Genomic DNA, 19,543 nt, shown 5'->3' with positions numbered 1-19,543 from the left:
AGATGAAAGTCGGAGGGAGCAAGATCTGGGCTGCAGGAAGCGGTGCAAAAGTGGCTTTGCGACCAACCGAAAATCTTCTTCTCGGAAGGAATACGCAAGCTTGTGGACGGCTAGACCAAGTGAATTGCCAAGGGAGGAGACTATGTTGAAAAATGGTGTACACATTGAACCCCTATTTTTGTGTAAATAAATTGTAGAACGAAAAGTGCAGATAATTTTTGACTCACCCTCGTTACTACCGCCATTCATTGCGCAAGGGAGGCAGAGAACTTTCGCATCGAAGGATTAAGAGTATATAATCCCGTTATAATGTATTTGGTATTATCCTCTTACATACCATAAATGCCAAGTCAATTTACGCGCGTTAGATTGCATAGAGTTTATCGATAATACATGTCGGTGAAATGTCACTAGCTGTTGCCGCAGGAACCTTTAATCAAAAGAAATACGATATTTGCTACAGGATTATACCTCTGTTCGCAGTTTAATACAGTATATGTAAAGCCCGTATCAGACTGTGAATTAAGATTGAGATTGGATTGAAATTTGACCAATCGGAGTAAAGTTTGCTAATCCCAAGTTTAGTGACTTTGACTCTAATTGGTCAAATTTCAGTCTAAACTCAATCTCAATCCGTAGTCTGATACGGGCTTAACAAAAGTTCCCGGACTCCACCACAATAGATTATTAAACTCAGCGTCTGGGAACATTTCGTTACGTACCGTAATACATTTTGGCTGTATCTAAAGTGTTGTAATATTTGATTATATGTATGTCATTCCGCAACGCAAAACTCTCGGTGCGCAAACGCATTACAGCAGATTCGATTTTAATCGGATTTTACCGTAAGTATTGTCTGAATGCGCAAAATTTCTGTCACTAATCGGTTTGCAGACTGTGCATGAAAAATAACGCACGTGTGCTGAAGAGAAGAAAAGTGAACAGAATGTTTTAAGGGGTTACAACACTCTAGAGTCCAAAGAAAAAAGCCAATCTTCGGTATTTTTTTCAGGAATATAATAAACGTAAATGAAAATCCGTTCATTCCTATTTATTCTCTATACATTGAAGTATAACAAAAAATTTTTAATGAATTTTTCCTCAACTAAATGGCGGCGCCACAGCCTTGGATCCAAAGTGTGGAAGTCGCCCCACGGGCGGAAACGAAGCTCCCTCGCCCCTTGAGCTGAAACAAAAACCAAAGATTTTTGAGAAGTATATAACATTTTCTTTCGAGCCACGTACGGATTTTGTGATAAGTTGAAAATTGTTATTTTTATAAACACTTTTGTGCGAAATTTTTTAGCGAAAAGCGCAACTTTCTTATCCAACGCGCATTATTTTTACAAAAAAAACGATATTTCGTAAAATCCGCACGTGGTTCGAGAGAAAATGTTATATATTTTTAAAAAATCTTTGGTTTTTTGTTCTAGCTCAAAGGGTGAGGAAGCTTCGTTTCCGCCCGCGAGGCGACTTCCGCAAAGAGGCACTTTGGTTCCATGGCTCTGGCGCCTCCATTTTGTTGAGGAAACATTTATTTAAAAAAATTTTATACTTCAACGTATAAACAATAAATTGGAATAGACAGATTTTCATTTATGTTTATTACATTTCTGAAAAAAATCGCCGAAAATTGCGTGTGTTAACTTTGCACCCCAACATTAATATTTCTCATATTCTGCTTTCTGTGGTCTACACTTAACATTGCTAGCTTTTCGTCGTTGCTTTCGCCATACGCGTGATCGTTCCTTATCATTCACGTGTGTCGCTCACTGACCCGGATTCCATTCTGCAAGATTGAGACGCGCAAGCAGTGTTCTCCATTTCTCCTGTCGCGAATGGAGAACGCGCGCTCCGTTTACGGTTGCAAACTAGCTGAAGCTGAAACAATTACAGTTAATACGCAATACTTTCATGCACGCTCACCGCTGTCGTATGCCTATCGCCGTTGAAACAAAACATCATAAATCTAATATCGCTCGAGAACGGAGGAAAAACTCGGCTGCACAAGGCCGAAACTTTGGTTCTATCCCTAGACGAAGCGAGAATATGTTCTTTTCCATTAGTTCGGAGTTGAAACTGGATGTCTTACAAGCGCGAGTTTTAACAAGGGAACCCGAGAATGTATGAATCAGAATTTCAGATGTCTCGGGGAGAATGTGTTTTCCAATTTGAGTTTGCTTGAGATTAATGCGTCGCAGAGCGCGAGATTGCTCTCCAGTGACGATCTAAAATCGGCGCCTGCTCCGCCGTTCAAACATCCCCGATAACTCGGAAGCTTACCTCTGTAATGTATTGTAGCCCAGCTGCACCATTTACGTCGAATATTTGAGCTTAATTTATTAAAGCTAAACTAAACAGTAGATAAAATTTAGATGACCCAAGGAGGCTCAAGTTTTTTTTTTAATCATTCTATATTTTACCCCACATTTACGATAATTATGAATAAATAAATTGAATGGTGCAATTCGCTATATACTTTGCATATATGTTCTTTTCCTGTGAACGACTGAATTGATCTAATCTGTGAGTTTTTCTAATGGACTTTTAATAACAGCGGCAAAAATGGGACACGGCTGATCGAGATCTAATGATGATTTCTCTTGACTCTTTTGCAGACATTGCATCGGACTGACTCGATGGTATCGCTTTGTTACCGATCACTCGCGGGCTACATCACAGATGATAATCTCGCCGGATTGCAGAGCTTCCTCGAAAATAAACGAGTGCCGGTCGACGATAGAGATGAGGTAAGCGCGATGAATGTGAATCGCTCGAAGAGATTTCCAAAGTTCACGGTGGTCGTCACCAGAAATTGCAGAATACCAAATTATAATAGACGATAGAAGTCTTCTCGTCGTGCAAAAGCATTTGAGGAAGAACCAAGTATAAGAATAATTTACGCTAGACAATCTTCGAGTTGTTAATAATTACAAAATTGCGAAAAAGTTCTCGTATTCGCCGCGTTTAAACCGTCCAATCTTCCTTAACAAATTATTCTCTCACAACAGAATAGTAACACCGCCCTCATCCTCGCAGCAACCAAAGGAAAGCTACACTTCGTTCGAGAGCTCGTCAATCATGGAGCGGACGTCAATGCAGAAGACGCGGTTGGTAATCCGTTTTAATCATGTATAATAAATGAAAGTCCCAATATATGCACGTTTTTGTACAATTCTTCAGGATAACTGGACGGCGTTGCTGTGCGCGGCGAAGGAAGGCCACACCGAGATCTGTCTTGAGCTACTCGAGCACGGCGCCGATTTGGAGCACCGAGACATGGTCGGGAGAAGTTGCATATTTTACTAGCCTGGCTCAATGCCATTAATGCAAATCTCTTACCAGAAACTCATATTTGCAAAAATCTGTTATTCTAATATACTCTAAATGGAACATGTTGACTTTCAATAATACTCTATACTTTAACGATTATCATATACATGTCTCGTCGACTGACTTACATTCTTCCAACACAGAAATATATAAAATTTAACAGAAGAGCTTGGCTACAAATAGAGGTACGCACGAGACGAAACAAGACGAGATTTCTGCAATCTCGATCTCAAAAGATCTGAAATGCATGATATCGATCTCGAATTTTCGAGAATCTCTTATAGCGTCATACGTGTCGTCGATCGAAAAAAATAATAAGATATATTGTTCAAATCTCGTCAAGATTTTGGTACGCTGAATCTCGATTTTGAGACGAGAGCGAGACTTTTCTCGTCTCGTGCGCATCTCTAGCTATAAATGCCCGTGTAAAAAAAAAAATTGGCCCTCTCGTGGATAAGAAGTCGAAGGATGGAAGTTGTTTTATTGCAGGGTGGTTGGACGGCGCTCATGTGGGCGACATACAAGGGTAAATCAGCAACGGTGACGATGCTGCTGGGGCGCGGGGCTGACGTCAACGCGCATGGAAATTTTCATATTTCCTCATTAGTATGGGCTGCTGGCAGGGGTTACACTGATATAGTGAAGGATCTCATTACTCACGGGGCGAAGGTCAATGTCGGCGACAAGGTAATCGTCGGCGGACGTACCGTAAATCGATGGCCGTCGCTTCGATCTCGGGATACTCATGCTCGTTAATTTTTTTTTCAGTACGGCACGACGGCACTCATATGGGCGTCGCGCAAGGGGAACGTAGAAATCGTTGATATGCTTCTTAAGGCTGGAGCCAATGTCGACACAGCAGGCATGGTAAGATCGAAAACCGTTGAAAAAATGTGGTATGGAAAAGCGATTGATTTCAAGACGATCAAATATAACGTGGTGAAAATAGAACGTCACGTATAATTATACGAGATTACGTAGGTTCCCTTCCTATTTGCATAAAGCGGTTATTATGAATAAAAGTATTTTAATACAACAAAAAATACTTGGCAACTTTTCCTATTTTAATGTTAGATTATGAAGATGTATACGTGCTTTTAATGACTTTGTTTGCAGTACTCGTGGACTGCTTTGGTCGTGGCAACCCTCGGCAACCATGTGGAGGTGGTGTCGTTACTATTGGAGCACAAGCCCAACGTGAACGCCCTAGACAAAGATGGTTGCACCGCCCTAGCGATTGCCTGTCGTGAAGGTCATCACGAAATAGCGAACGCCCTTTTAAATGCCGGTGCTTACGTTAATATTCAGGATCGAACCGGCGACACGAACCTGATCCACGCGGTCAAGGGTGGTCATCGAGGTGTGGTGGAATCACTGCTGAAAAAATACGCGGACGTCGACATCGCTGGAAAGGTACGGCTCAACTTGTTCTTCTCCGTACTCGCGTATCTTCCTCGAAGATCGACTTGGAAAAAAAAATTGTCTTTTCCACCGAGAGAGTATTGCGGTTTCCAAATATCGATCATTCCGGTAAGCTGGATTGTTGCGCCGAGTTCCACGTGGTGGAGTAAACTTGTTAAAGCAATCTAGCGATTCGAGTCGGTATTGTGGCTACTTTAATAAGAGACAGTCTTGTGGTATCGGATCCGGTCTTGTGGTATCCTTAAGCCACTTCGAGCTAGGTTCGTGCGTGACACCCCCGTGGTTACTTTCGATTCGTTCCAGTCAAACTAACCATCCCATCCGTATATATTTTAGGATAAAAAAACCGCAACTTACATAGCAGTAGAGAAAGGCAATATACAGATACTCAAATTATTACTAAACGCTAACCCAGACCTGGAGATTGCCACGAAAGACGGCGACACGCCTTTATTACGGGCGGTGAGGTCGCGTAACGCCGAAATCGTGCAATTGCTTTTAGACAAGAAAGCCAAGGTCTCGGCTACGGACAAGAAGGGCGACACTGTACTGCACATAGCGATGCGCGCGCGATCGAAAGCGATCGTCGAGATACTACTGAGGAATCCAAAGAATAGCCAGTTATTGTACCGTCCGAATAGACAAGGCGAGACCCCCTACAACATCGACGTCAATCATCCTAAGACGATGCTCGGCCAGATATTCGGTGCTCGTAAGTTAATCAGACGCGTGCCCATTATTCGCGTTATTATTGGTAACTCTACTTACGACGTGTGAAGAACCACACGTTTTAATGCATCTTACGGAATAATTTGATAACGTTACAGGGCGCTTAAATACTAACGAGGACAATGAAAACATGCTTGGGTACGATTTGTACAGCAGCGCGTTAGCGGACATTCTCAGTGAGCCATCACTTTCCACTCCAATTACAGTCGGCCTTTATGCAAAATGGGGCTCTGGAAAATCATTTTTACTCAACAAACTGAGAGGTACCACCAAATAACAGAGCTACTACAATGCTATTTAATAGTACTATGGAGTATCTTCTTACAAACTGACAACTGACTATTTGACAAACTTGAAGCAAACCTTTGTGAAAGTATAATAAATCATAATTTAACTTTAAATAAAATGTTACGCTGTGACAATTCAAATTAAATTTCTATAGTCCAGAAGAGTCTTCTGTAGTGTCTTTTGGTATATCTGTATACACTTAAGTTATATGTAAAAATACTAACACTTTTACACATGTCTTTTACAGAGGAAATGAAGAACTTCGCGCGACAATGGATCGATCCAGTGTTCCAATTCTCGTCCTTACTCTTTTTAGTAATAGCTCACGTATCCCTACTTGTGGGTGTCACGTTAGGTCTCGCCCTACAGTCTTGGATCATTGGTCTATCGTCCGGAATAAGTTTGCTAGTTGTCGTTTATATTTTTCTGGTTCTCGTTTGGTGTGCCAACAAGAGGTGAGACTTAGAAAAGCAGCGATACGAGCCAAGTTCTATTAGTTTCATATCCTTATTGGAGATCTGTAATTGTAGGTACGATTGGTACTGGCCGTACAATCTGACAGTGGAGCTCACCACCAAGATGAACGCGCTAAAACTGCTATTGCAAGTGATCTTTTGTCACCCGCCGGGCAGTCAGTGTCACGACAGCATAGCGGTGCAGCCAATAAAGTTCTACTTCACCGATCAGACTCGCGTGGGCACGACCGCCGCTGGGGAGAACGCGGTCGTGCAAATGGTCGGCTCGCTGTACGATTCCATCGAGAACGACTACGGCTCCCTGGCTACCAGACTGTACAGGGCATTTCGGCCGAAGCCGGATAAATCGACTACCACGTGGAAATGGAGGCGTCTGTGTTGCTTGCCATACGTAATCATATTCGAATTCTGCCTGTGCAGCTTGCTCGTCGGTATCTCGATACTCACGGTGTACCTCATAGATATTTCGAACGATAAGTGAGTAATTATATGCCGAGCGTAAAGAACTTTTGCATAACTTGTCTTACGTGTTGCGTCGTTCTCTATTTAGGCCCACAATAGAGCGAGTTACTGCTCACATTATCATGATATCAATTGCCTTGGTCTTAGCCATCAGTATAATAGCGAATTTGTATACGTGGAGCAGAACGTTGCAGGCATTAGTTTTTTCACAGAGGAGACACCTTCAGCGTAGAATATCAAAATTGGAGACTCTGAAGAGCGAAGGCTTCATTCAGACTTTGAAAAGCGAGGTCAATTTAATGACGGAAATGGTAAATTACTTTTCCATTGAGAGAACGATTAGAACTTTACTTTCAACGGTGTAGCACCTAATTACGATTTCAAACAGGTCAAGTGCTTGGGCAGTTTCATGGCTCAACAAAGTAGACTAGTCGTAATAGTGGATGGTTTGGATAGTTGCGAACAAGATAAAGTCTTACTCGTTTTGGACGCTATACAGGCCTTATTTAGCGATAACGGATATCCCTTCGTCGTGATACTAGCGATTGATCCACACATTATATCTAAGGTAAGCAACTTTACAAATGAAAATGCGAAAAGATCGAGCAAACTGTAACGTCCATTTCAATTATCTTGAGTGATAACGGAAACTATTATTCGACACTGTGCGTGTAGGCGGTAGAAGTAAATAGCAGAAGACTATTCTCGGAGTCGAATATCGGCGGTCACGATTACTTGCGGAATATGGTGCATCTGCCGTTTTACTTGCAAAACAGCGGTTTGCGTAAAGTCAAGGTCGCGCAACAGACTGCTCAACATTGTAAGAAGACAGTGTGGACGGAAGCCGAGGAGAGCGTAAACTATACCGCGACTAGCACCATGCATCATTCGGTGTCCAGTAGGAGGCTCAGCACGGAATCGGCTATAATGAACAGCAACGAGAAATTAAAACCCCAAACTAGGAAGGGCAGTAGAAAGATGCGACTGAGCGAATCGATCGCCAGCAGTATCGGCAGTAATTTGAATCGACTGGGTGGCGCGCAGGATCTCAATAAAATGTTGCTCACCGATGATTACTTTAGCGACGTAAATCCTCGTAGCATGAGGAGATTGATGAATGTCGTTTATGTCACTGGTAATACGTTAAATCGTGCAATATCGCTGTGCGTGAGTCTATGTAATCATTCCAAGGTGTACATCTCGTTTGTCTTTCTCTTTCAGGACGATTACTTAAAGCATTCCAGATTGACTTCAACTGGTATCACTTGGCTAGTTGGATCAACATTACCGAGCAGTGGCCTTTTAGGACATCTTGGCTTATTCTACATTACGATATGTACGAAGAAAGTCTGGACGACAATATGTCACTGAAAAGTCTTTATGACAAGTACGTGAATTTTACTTCTTTCTCTTGAGTTTTTTATGTATTACTAATTTTTTTTATATTTATTAGGGTACGACCGCAAATTCCGGTATTGAAGGAAGTGCAGCCGCTTCTCGAGATAGACAGAGACGAACGCAAGTTGGATGTTTTCCTCACTTTCCACCGGTCCAGCTTACTTATCAGCGACATAAGGATATTCTTGCCTTTCACTATCAATCTGGATCCGTACATTAAGAAAAAAATTAAGGAGGAGCAGCAAAGTATAGAGGAAGACACAAATCTGTTTTACAAACAAAGTGGTGTTTGGCACGGCCACGGTGTTCCGATTGATCAATGGCCTCCACAAAGAGGCATGTCGACGAACCGACATATGAAACTTGCCAAACAATCGAGCTTACAGGGATCCATACCGCCGGCTCCATCGTGGACTTATCAACCAAACTTCGAATGGCAAGCTCCACCGGCTTGGATGCAAATGCCTCCCATGGAACCAATGTCAAAACCACTTTCCGCAACAACCATGTTACCTGTATGCTATAAATTAATTGTCCAACTATGTCTTGTGATTGAAAAGATGTAACTTATTCGCTTCGTCTTTATTCACAGTCCGAAATTCTGGAAATAAAGCTGTCATCCTTATCAGTGAACGGAGTCTGCGATCTGATCGACAAAGTAGAAAGCCTTAATTCGATCCAAGCACCAATATATAAGCAAGCCATAAAAGAGAACAATATTAACGGACGAGTTTTGTTACATTGCGATCTACAAGAACTGAAAAAAGTAATTTAAATGCCTGTGTCTTTACATTCCGAGACGAGAAAGTTCTAAATGTATGTGTACTTTGTAGGTATTTAAAATGACCTTTGGGGATTGGGAGTTATTTCGCATGGTAATTGTATCGCTACGGGAAATGGAGCTCTCGTCATTTTCGTACGAGGAGGGTTCTCGGAGTGTACGATTCACCGTAGGATCCGAGCAACAAGCTTCACGCAAAGGTACATTCGATATCTCCTCTTCACTTGCTTCTTATTCAGCTTGATCACTCTTATCTGTTACAGATCATGCCTTGCAAAATAATTCGATACGTGTGCCTGCTCACGTGGAGAAAGAGAAAGGAACATCGAGAACCGATGGGTCGACTCGCCGTGATCAAAATAAACAATCTATAATGGAAAAACAGGTATAATGTATAGATATTATCAAATGCATTTAAAACAATGATCGATGTAAATCGTAATTGTAGAAATTTGCAAATTGCTATCGTAACTGAAAACTTGTAAAAATAAATTTTCATTTCTTTGCATTTGCTCTCGGTACCAGTTCCAGGTAAGACAGCCGCTATAATTATTCTGAAAACTAAACAATTTCAATATATAATAATTTTATCTATCTATGTGTCATACATAACAAATAACTGCTCGCTGTGACTATGCTACAGTACGTATATACGTTTCAGGTAACGTTAGAGGAACAAATGATTTGCGGAGCACTGCAGACCTTGAACGAAGAAGCTTGCGAGGATGTTTTAGACGTGCCATCGCCAGCGGTGGCACCAACAACAGACTCACTCCCCTCAGGTGAGCCTACCACTTCCCTACCACTTACACTGCCTCTGGTAATAGTGCAAGAGCCACCGCAGCCTGACCAAAACAGTGACACCTCCGCCGAATACAGTGCTAACTTTAGTCAAATCTGAAATAGGACGACTATAGAATGATGTATATATCCGTCAAATAAATCACTCGCGTTGCGCAAAAGCAGAGACTTTTTCGACCTAACTTCCACCGAAATGCGCAACGACCAGGCATCGTTAATCATTAGAGCCCGGATTAAAGTTCTGAGATCGCGTCGACCGTAGCCAGTTTCTCCCCATTGTTACTCGCCGTCGCTCCTCCACCATCGATGCTGCGCCGCGCGCCGCGGCCTTAGGCGAGTGGTAGTGGGGAGAGCTGTGAAGAACGTGCTACGGCCGACTCGAATTGGCACATCAGCCGGTGAAAAATCCGGGCTCTAGTTGTCATTGCATTCAAGGACGGTGCTTATCAGTTTGTGCTATTAAAATGCTTAACATACTTCATCCTATTCGCGATAGTTTTACTTGTACATCTGTATGTTCGTAGAACACTATTTGACAGTATTACCGACGAGAGATGTACATGTATGTGCAATGGCAGTCGACAAACCAAATAGTGATTATATGAATATACTGTTACTGTAAGGTCTCATTTGTAAGTTACAAAGTGAAAGGCTATCGTCTGTAGAAACGCGTACAAGGTTTTTCCTTAAAGTACTCACGTGCCAAAGCGAGAAACCAGTCATACATATCGCTCGAGGGAGGAACACAAAATGAAAGCCATTTGACGATTGTAATAGGATTACTACTGTATGCGTACTCATAAGATTAGTGTAATATAATGCTCATTTTATAAGCTAGTTTAATATCAATGTATATCGATGCCATATGAAGAAAAAAGAAACACAGAAAAACCCCTATAGTCGATATAATGTACGAGCATATTCTTTACTGCATTTGTAAAATATATGATATAAAAAGAAAGGGAAAAAGGATGTCAAAGGCACTACTCTCAAAGTTAATCGTTCGGTGTTTGCTGTGGGCAATTCATGTACAAAAGACTGTGATAACGCATTGTTGACAAAACGAATATCTCGTGCGGAAACTGTTTACGCTAAACGAGGCGACGTGTAACAATGTATTATATTTTTAAAACCGTTGTACGTAAAGTGATGATACGTGGCGATGAAATTGAAAGTTGCGTCCTGTTACACCGGTCCACGTTACTTCCTGTACTATGTGTACACACTATAAATAATTATCGCTGGATTGTTAGCACTATGTTATGAGCAGTATTATGTTATTACGACAGCAAGTGGCAATAAAACTTTCTTGCAAACCACATCTGACATTACCTTCTTTGCAATTTGCATCTAGAAGCCTTCAGTTGTTATTATGATCAGTCGCGACCGCAAAGCATTTCAAAGATTGAAAATTGAACCGAGAGAATTTCAAAGAGGAATCGAAATATCTCTTTTACACCGACAACTCGCTAGATTCCTGTGTGAGATCTTATTTTTTTCGCTAACTTTTTAAGGAATGTATCTATTTCAAGGCTTACGAACCTGAGTGGCTTAATAATATATAGTCAATTAGAGAACAGGGTAATCGTATGGAGCAGATATTACATGAGCTTCTGTTTTAGGACCTGTCATCTCGGTACACGACACGGAATATGTACTGCTTCAAGCCAGCCCGCTGTTTCACTGGGCACCGGTTAACGAAGACCCGGGCAGCTCGGATGAGAGCTCGCACGACTCCACCGTGTTCCTCCAGCGTACCAACTCCCAACGCAGTGTCGCGTCTCAACGCAGTACGAGATCCGCTTGCTCGCACAGGGCCCTGAAGAGAAGCGGCAGCAACATCAGCACCAGACCATCCTCGCTGTTCGTCTCCCCGCCGGCGTCGCCGAAGCCTGCGATCAGGTCGAAATCGACCGACGAGCGGTGTATGGGGAATATAGCCCTGAAGACCACGTTGTCGTCGGTGTCCACCAAGAGACGCTCGTCCTTGACGTTAAATGACGAGGTGGTGATACCAATGCCCACTTGCAACGTGGAGAAGATATCGAAGCTGAAGGACCGTCTGCTCGGCACCACGCCGCGGTCACCAGCGCCCGGTGGCGAGAGCGACGACGAGTCCACGCCGCTGGTGTCCGAATTGTCCACGCCAACGCATTCCCAATCGGACAGCGTGTTCAGACACGACTGCAGCGCGGAGAACAGCAGCTCGCCGTCGTCCAACAGGAGTCTACCGCGGGACGGGGAACGTCGCGTGGATCTGAATTACTCCGATACCGTGAGCCTTGTGATACGCGAGTCCTCGAACGCTCAATCGCCGTCTCGGCACGACGCCAAGATCTGGGACGACACGGAGACGCCTGTCTGACACCTGTCGCCTTCTGTATATAATCATGATGCGACGCGAGATAACTCGTAGCGCGCTGTAGCGTTTAATTGATATCAATGTGACTGGCGTCTGCTAGGCAGACTCACACGACGTAATTCTGTTTTGACGATACGCATCGAGATAAGATGTCTGTCTCGTGCAAATAACCAACGGCGAGAACGAGCAGACCTTTTTGTAATAGTCAGAATGTTTAACTTGTTCCTCTGCTTAGTGGTCTGATGGAGAACGAATAATGCCTTCTCGCGTAAGTCGTGTAATAATCCCTTTAGTTTAGCGAAACGAGACGATCTCGAGATGTACGACGCCGAAGCGACATTCCGTGTAAATATTTATGCATTTACGAATGCAAATAGTTATCGACATTTTCCTTTTTATATTGAATTAGTACTGAATCTGTTGAAACGAGGGAGATGAGAAATATTTCCCGATGTTTAGTACCAAAGCATCCTGTCCCCAATAATCAACGAGTCAATTCGTAATGCCAGTGCAAATAGATAACTTGAAGAGTATAACGGATAAAGAGAGTATTTTAAAGAAATAATAATTCAAACGACCAGTACATAATCGTTGATTAGATCACATATTTAATGTAATTTATAGAATTCTATCTATAATTTATCGAGCGAAAGAGTGCAGAGTGTCTCAAAAATGACTTACACAAACGGCAATTATTACTTAAATCGTATTATATTGACCTGCAAAACATTTTTATAAAGACTTTTATTAGAATATTGCAGTATGGACATTTTTCATTAGGTGGAATATAATCGACTTACAATTAGTATTTCTTCGTTAATTTCGGTATACTTCTTCTTTCTCCAATTATTAATTAATACAATATATTGCATTAATAATCACGGAAACATAAGCAATGTATTAATGATATATTTATTTTATTAAAAGACAAAAATTATAACTACATAATATCGAATGTGTAGGACACTTTAGGACGGAATACATCAGGGTATTGATCATTCATTATAATATTGTGTATATATATATGTATACATATATACATATACATATGATGGTAGATATATTAGATTTGAAAATACAATATATATATACGCTCATTTCTTGACTCTAAATACAATAATATTTAATCAAATACAATACATTGCAATAATGTTAAATACTGTATACAATACACTTAGACTTACGGAAACGCAACATAAAATTGAACCAATTGAAAGGAGGACAAGCGCTGCCTCCTCCCATTGTAACAAATGATTGCATGATAATTAAATACAGGGATGGTTCCGCTCGTAATTCAATGCATTGTTTGTATTAAGTGTTATGTAAAAACGTCATATCACTTTATAAGCAACAGCTATGTCCTCGTTACACGCGATAATGGAATCTTAAAATCATACACGTTTGAACTGGAACATCCTCTATACATACATATAAAATAATGACATAGCGTGGTGATATACACATGATATACACGTGTATCTATTTTGATGCGTATCAAAATTATGGCATATAGAAAGAAGAGTATGAGAGAGAAAGGAACAAATTACGAAAAAATATCTCAGGATAATAATCTACATATATATATATACTCTGTTATATATACATAAAAATTCGATTTCATAGTTTCATAGGCATGGAATAGTAAATACGAACATCTCTATAGCTGCATGTTTCAGGCACGAGTTGTGTTTTACCTAAGACTGGCGATGATTCGCGTATCAATTCTTTGTTTACCTATCGATTATTGTCATCGTTATAATACATAAATACATTAAATCTCAAAAGGAGTGGATAGAATCAACGTCATCAATTGACCTGACTAATTAGCGAATCTATAATATCTTTACTGACAAAAGTGTTCTCAAAAGTTTTGGTCAAGTCTATTTATTAGCGATTATTTATATAATTTATACGATATTGTATAACGGGAATGTAATACTTATATTTTTAATCAGTCACAGCGAATATAATTTTTTCGTTTTTAATATTCGCAAATTCATCTATCGCACGTTAAATTGAAAGGCACAATGGCTGCTAATATAAAAGTGCTACCTTATAAATGCATAGGCTTTATATTTAGACGCGAGCAATACACGTTGCCTCACGAAATATGTAGGTCTGTTCGTCTTAGCTGCGCTCTATTACTTTCCATAATTAAAGAAAACGAAGTACATTTGTCCTGTGCAGGTAGAAATATAAAATTGCAAAAAGAAAAACAAACATAATAATAGTGTGTTTAACGCGAATAGACCTCGTATATGCACTTTGTTATACATGTTGGCAGATTATAAGGACACTTGTCTTATCACCACATAAAGCATAAAGTAAATGCATCGTACAATTAAGGAATGTTCGCGATAACGCTATCAACAGAAAGCTTATCTCATTACGCAAATTCTCCGTCGGCATATAAAACGATATTAACCGACAGAAAGATATCCTAGCAGTGACTTAAGCAATGCCTTCCTAAAAATAGTACTCTGTTTTTATATTTAAGTACACATCTTAGGACCCTTTCATAAAAACTATTTTTTTAACATGTAGGCTTTTACATGTCCAACTTTAATTGTCACAATCGTCGTAATTGTCATGATTAACATCGCGCACTTCGTAAAGTAAGTAAAAAAAAAAAGAGGGAAAGATGTTGGCAGTTCGAGGAAGACCAAAGTAAATATGTGTGTATATATACGTTGGTGCTATTTTCTCGCGCGTTGCACATCGACATTATTTCCCCTTTGTAATATTTAATAAATATTTTATAACTGTGTGGTAATTACCGTCTTTCTCGTGATTATTGTATGCTTAGTTGGTGTTTGATCAGGTGCTGGGCTTTGCGACGGGTCCGCTACCAGCCAGGGACTAATGTCTGACGCCGCTTGACTCTCGTCCTGCAAAACCAGTCTCTTAGTACAATCTAAATCAATTTTTCTCGGTTACTAATGTAATTATTTTCAAAAATTGTCACGTTTAATTGCAATCGCATAGAATATTAATCATTTGTACTGGCTAACTTTAACATTTTAATAATTTAAACAACGAACTCAAAAAATATTACTTTTTACACACACACACACAGAGACGACTTTCACGTGGGACGCAAAGCAAATTCGCATTACGCTTTCGCCGACAGAACCAACTCGCTTTTAGAATAAAATCTTACTATCCCTTTACGATGAGCGCCGAGTGATGAATCTCTCAGATTCGTTCTAAAAGTGAGTTCTCGGTGAAGTCAGGGCGTTTATGTAATAGACGAGACGCTGGCCTGCAAGCGCATAAAATGCAACTGACCTTGTGTGTAAGTGTCGTAGTGGTCGTTTGTATCTCCTCGGTTTTAACAACCCGCGCACTGGCTTTTTCTGTATCCGCCTCGACTTTTTTCTCTGTCGTAACCGGTTGTAAATCTTTGAAGGGGTTGAGTATGCCCAGGAACGGATTCGAGTCTATGAACGGATTGGTATTCTTCTTCGTGTCGTCTTCCGATTTCGCTTCCTCCTCGGAAGCCTCGGCCGTGTTAGACGCGTCATTGCTAGTATCGTTAGTGAACGGATTAAAAGGATTCTGCGACTGGTTCGACACTTTCGGACTTAACGGCGTGGTCTTTTGCTCGATCTGTCCCCAACTGTCCAGTGAAAAATGCGTCACAGTTACGGCGTCGTCCACGGGATTCACCGCTGTCGTCGCTCCGCTCACGGAGAGAGTCAGCTTGTCGCCGCCCTATTCGATGAAGAAAGCAAGAAAGCAAACACATTACAGCTGGCAGCTAGCGATGTAAAAGCAGACGCAATAAATTATGTAAACGCAAACAACGGAGTAATAATCTTGACAAAAGTATTGCTCAATAAACTGCCAAGCCTTGCGCAAACTCTGTCATACGACGTTCGACAATACGTAATGCAAAAGATATAATTATGTTGCGGCAAAGATGTTTTGAATTTTAAGAGATGTAAAATGTAACGAGAATACGTGTAATCCTTGTGTACAAAAGACGGACAATTTAAATGATCCAAGCGGGACAGAAAACTATAAAGATAAGGGAAAGGCCGATGGCAGAGAACGATCCGTAAGCGCTTAAGACTGTCTTAGATCGTAGACGTAAGGCAAGGCAGAGAGAAACGTAAGTCGTATACAACAGCCTTTCACGACTTACGTTTCTCTCTGCCTTGTCTTACGTCTACGATCTAAGACAGTCTTAAGCGTTTGCGGATCGTTCTCTGCTATCGGCCAAACTATAGGGCGGAGAGTCCAACGATGCTCACCACGGAAACGATAGTCGCCGCATCCGAGTGTTGATTCTTCTTCGCGGTCACTCCAGTGCCGTCCGTGGACGTGATGGAGACCAAATTCGAGTTCTTTCCCTGCTCGAGAGTCGCCTTCAATATATTACACTTAAGGGATTCCGGCGGGATCGGCGTTCGCGGTGGTAACGACGACGTGCCGCCCACTTGATTATTGGGCACCAGCTGCACCTGATTGGCGATAGTCTCGACCGTCAGGCTGGTCTTCATAGGCTCCGACTCTTTCTCGCTGCTGCCGGCCGTCGCCTGGTTCCTGGCCTCCAGTGGTTGTTGATCTTTGGCAAGGGACTTGAGCAGGGAATCCACCAAAGGCGACGACGTACCCTGAACGCTCGAGGAGTCCGAAGACTTTGTACTAGATCGACTCGGCTGACGCTGCAAGGGTTCTTCGTCGGCTGAAAATATTTATGAGACACGTCCTCAAAGAAGGAGCTAAAGGTAATATCTACTAAATACGATAGACGAAATTATTGCCGACGATAGTTTACGTGATTTTTTTCGTACTAATTGTGCCAAGTTTCCCTTATTGAGGGAGTATTTTTTTAATGTCTCGATAAAAATCTTTTCTCTTTTAAATATTCTCAAAGTACAATATTTTGTTGTTTATACGCTATCTATCTTTAAAGTACAGCTTGCGAAAATTCCCTCTTTAATGAATTAAATGAGGCTACGAAGTGTTATTGTCTCGAAATGCGAAAGTTATCCATTATTATATTAATGAAATGCTGTCCCAGCGAGAAGTGACTCGTCAATCGATGTCGCGAGGTCGATTCGACGAACCATTTCTCAACGGGGCATATTCCAGATAGCTCACCCGGAGGCGGAGATGGCTGCGGCTGCTCCACTTGCTGCTGCTGACGCTGCCGTTCGCGAAGAACGTGACTTTGCCGTCGCGCATACCTCTGGCTCGGCCGTCGCTCGAATTGCACGGTGCGGCGCGCCCGATTCAACTGCGTCGTCTGAAACTCCGTCTTGCCGCTGTAACGGAAACGCGAGCCCATGCGGAAGAAGTTTTGACGGCCGCTGGCGCCCTTGACCGGCGCGCGTAGACGGAAGAAGGCGTGATGCTCCACCGCGCACTTCCACAGATGCTTGCAGGCCTTCTCGTTCACCAGCCTGAACACGAAGGTGTGCTCCTGCTCGCCCCTGCCCTCGTCGTCCTCCTCGACGACCACCAGCGTCAGCTTCTTCTTCTTGAAGTCCAGACGGCCGATCTTCGGCCAGAAGAACAGGCCGATCTTCTGCGTGCCCTCGAAGACAAGTATGCCGGTCGGGGTCAAGCCTAGAGAGTACTCGCAAGCGTCCTTGCCAAGGACGGTGTGCATGTCGACGCCGTACATGTCCAGCCACTTGGCCTTGCTGAGATACGCCGATTCCGCCTGTGCCGGAGTGAGACCGGAGCACTTGATGTACTCCTCCAGGATCTCCAGCTCCATCTGCTCCGTCTGGCTCGGCACGAAGTGGAATTCCGACACGGTCGCGGCGCTGTGCATAACGGGATCGTAATCGCCCAGTTCGGCTAAAATGAGAATGTCACCTTTCAATCGCGCGCCGTACCTATTTGCCGTATACAGCGAACAGCCGCGGCAAGACGGCGAGCTTAATTTTCGTCAGAGGCACCGCTCGAACTCACATTGAAGAGCCAGAGCGGCTAACTGGACCGCGACTTGATGAGGACAGTGGAGCTTGCCTTCGAGGCAGTCTTGTTTCAATTGTAAGAAGAACTGGTACCGCGTCAGCTCCTCGCGCAGCGTGTTCGGTTCCGAGGAGTAGAACTTTACTTTCAATCTAAGCGTATACGGCGGCCCGACTAAAATAACACAGATCAGTTACACCGGTTTAACGTTCAGCTTACTTTCGCGAGAACTTTTCAGAGCGGCAGCGACGCATACTTTTAACTTGCTTTTTGATAGGTTTCGTTGGATCCAGCCAATGTTGGACGTTATTGCTATCTGTATATTGGAGTCCGAAGTAATCCTTCTCGATCAAATCGAGGCTATAGAATACTTGCTCGTACAAGTCGTTAGCCAGCGCTTTTTTCTGCAAAAAGAAGAAGGCCAGCGGTTACGAAACGTGGATGTAAATGTGCGCGGACGGGACAAACGTTTCACGTGAGGGCACGAAGCGGCTTCTCCAGAGTCTCTGACGCCGTCCTCTCTGTTTATCTTCACCGGGCCATACGAAGACACGGGGAAAGACCAGGTTTTTTTTTCGACAGCAATTAAAGGCGAGCGAGACGGAGAAAGAGGGAGAGAGACGAGGAAACTTACCGACAGCTCTATGGGCAGATCCGTGCCATCCAGCAAGACCACTCTGCATTGCACGACATTCTTGTTGCTGGGCAGCCTCTGGTTCTTGATCTGCGACACTTGGCCGCCGACGCCGCGCGCCCTCCGTCGCGACAGGAACCGCAGCATCCTGGAGCCGCGCCGTCAAATCGGGACGCGCGACCGTCGAGCCGCGCGGACGAGACGCGATCCGCCCACTCTCCCTCTCTTCGCGATGACGCGGAGCGTGGCGACGCGAGGCGACGCGGCGCGGCGCGGCGCGATTACCGTTTGCGAAACTCGCGGATGCTGAAATCCCCGCGGCGTCCGCACCACGCGCGTCACATTCTACCGCATTCTACGGCAGCAACTCCGGGTATCACGCAGAGCGGCCACGCCGCACGGCAATAGGCGAGCACCACGCGACCACCCACACGCGACCATCCACGAGCGCGCGTGTGTAATTGTGTACGCCCGAGACGGCGGAAAGCCGAGACGATGAGTTTCGGAACGCGCTCGGGGTTTCGCGCGGGGTTTGCGCGTTTACGCAAGCGCAAGCCGCACGCGTGGACAGGTGTGAAAAGGAGGGTAATCGTTTGTGTGTACGTATGTTTATTCGTCGAAATTGAAATTTCATCCGATTACTAATACAAACAGCCAAGTATTATGTAGTTGTACATTATACTAATTGCACGCTTATTTATTTCATTGTTGCGATGAGTATTTTATTAACAGTTAAAATTCAACCGATTACTAATACACGCAGCTAATAATTATAGTTTTACATTATTAATTATATTCTTCTTTATTTTATTATCGCGATGAGTATTTCATTAATAAAATCAATCATCTTCAATGTATAACTGACATCTTAATCTCGTCAAAATTACAATCGAGTATAAAAGTATAAAATATTTCATTGATCATTT

General features: G+C 42.9%; 2 protein-coding genes across 13 annotated transcripts in view; one reads left to right on the top strand and one right to left on the bottom strand.

The window, feature by feature from the left end:
* Positions 1–13,345, top strand: part of LOC105567197 (kinase D-interacting substrate of 220 kDa) — a 39,759-nt gene extending 26,414 nt beyond the window's left edge. For 10 of the 11 annotated variants that reach the window (XM_012021854.1, XM_012021852.1, XM_012021855.1 and 7 more), the window contains exons 2-22: positions 2,619–2,750; positions 3,012–3,110; positions 3,184–3,282; positions 3,823–4,020; positions 4,102–4,200; positions 4,450–4,746; positions 5,092–5,467; positions 5,583–5,747; positions 6,020–6,227; positions 6,303–6,725; positions 6,799–7,021; positions 7,099–7,278; positions 7,386–7,845; positions 7,932–8,097; positions 8,164–8,623; positions 8,701–8,874; positions 8,942–9,089; positions 9,153–9,274; positions 9,415–9,420; positions 9,551–9,671; positions 11,313–13,345. In XM_012021854.1, the coding sequence (XP_011877244.1) occupies positions 2,640–2,750; positions 3,012–3,110; positions 3,184–3,282; positions 3,823–4,020; positions 4,102–4,200; positions 4,450–4,746; positions 5,092–5,467; positions 5,583–5,747; positions 6,020–6,227; positions 6,303–6,725; positions 6,799–7,021; positions 7,099–7,278; positions 7,386–7,845; positions 7,932–8,097; positions 8,164–8,623; positions 8,701–8,874; positions 8,942–9,089; positions 9,153–9,274; positions 9,415–9,420; positions 9,551–9,671; positions 11,313–12,055 (4,878 nt within the window). In that variant the 5' untranslated portion in view covers positions 2,619–2,639 and the 3' untranslated portion in view covers positions 12,056–13,345. The remainder of the gene's footprint in view (positions 1–2,618; positions 2,751–3,011; positions 3,111–3,183; positions 3,283–3,822; positions 4,021–4,101; positions 4,201–4,449; positions 4,747–5,091; positions 5,468–5,582; positions 5,748–6,019; positions 6,228–6,302; positions 6,726–6,798; positions 7,022–7,098; positions 7,279–7,385; positions 7,846–7,931; positions 8,098–8,163; positions 8,624–8,700; positions 8,875–8,941; positions 9,090–9,152; positions 9,275–9,414; positions 9,421–9,550; positions 9,672–11,312) is intronic. The other variant, XM_012021848.1, reaches the window with a different exon arrangement.
* LOC105567198 (band 4.1-like protein 5) lies at positions 12,782–19,415 on the bottom strand. 2 transcript variants are annotated; one of them, XM_012021859.1, is made up of 7 exons: positions 18,618–19,411; positions 18,240–18,387; positions 17,981–18,157; positions 17,162–17,866; positions 16,309–16,742; positions 15,341–15,766; positions 12,782–14,940 (listed from the first exon to the last, which is right to left on the bottom strand). In XM_012021859.1, the coding sequence occupies exons 1-7, from the start codon at positions 18,762–18,764 to the stop codon at positions 14,809–14,811; spliced, it is 2,169 nt and encodes a 722-aa protein (XP_011877249.1). In that variant the 5' UTR covers positions 18,765–19,411; the 3' UTR covers positions 12,782–14,808. The 2 variants fall into 2 exon arrangements, with proteins under 2 accessions (XP_011877249.1, XP_011877250.1); XM_012021860.1 differs by lacking the exon at positions 15,341–15,766 and having other exon boundaries at positions 18,618–19,415.
* Between the last annotated feature and the right edge of the window lie 128 nt (positions 19,416–19,543).

This window comes from Vollenhovia emeryi, unplaced genomic scaffold (assembly GCF_000949405.1).
Source record: "Vollenhovia emeryi isolate VEMERY1.0 unplaced genomic scaffold, V.emery_V1.0 DF939140.1, whole genome shotgun sequence".
Classification (NCBI taxonomy): domain Eukaryota; kingdom Metazoa; phylum Arthropoda; class Insecta; order Hymenoptera; family Formicidae; genus Vollenhovia; species Vollenhovia emeryi.
This window is presented reverse-complemented; position numbering and strand designations above follow the sequence as displayed.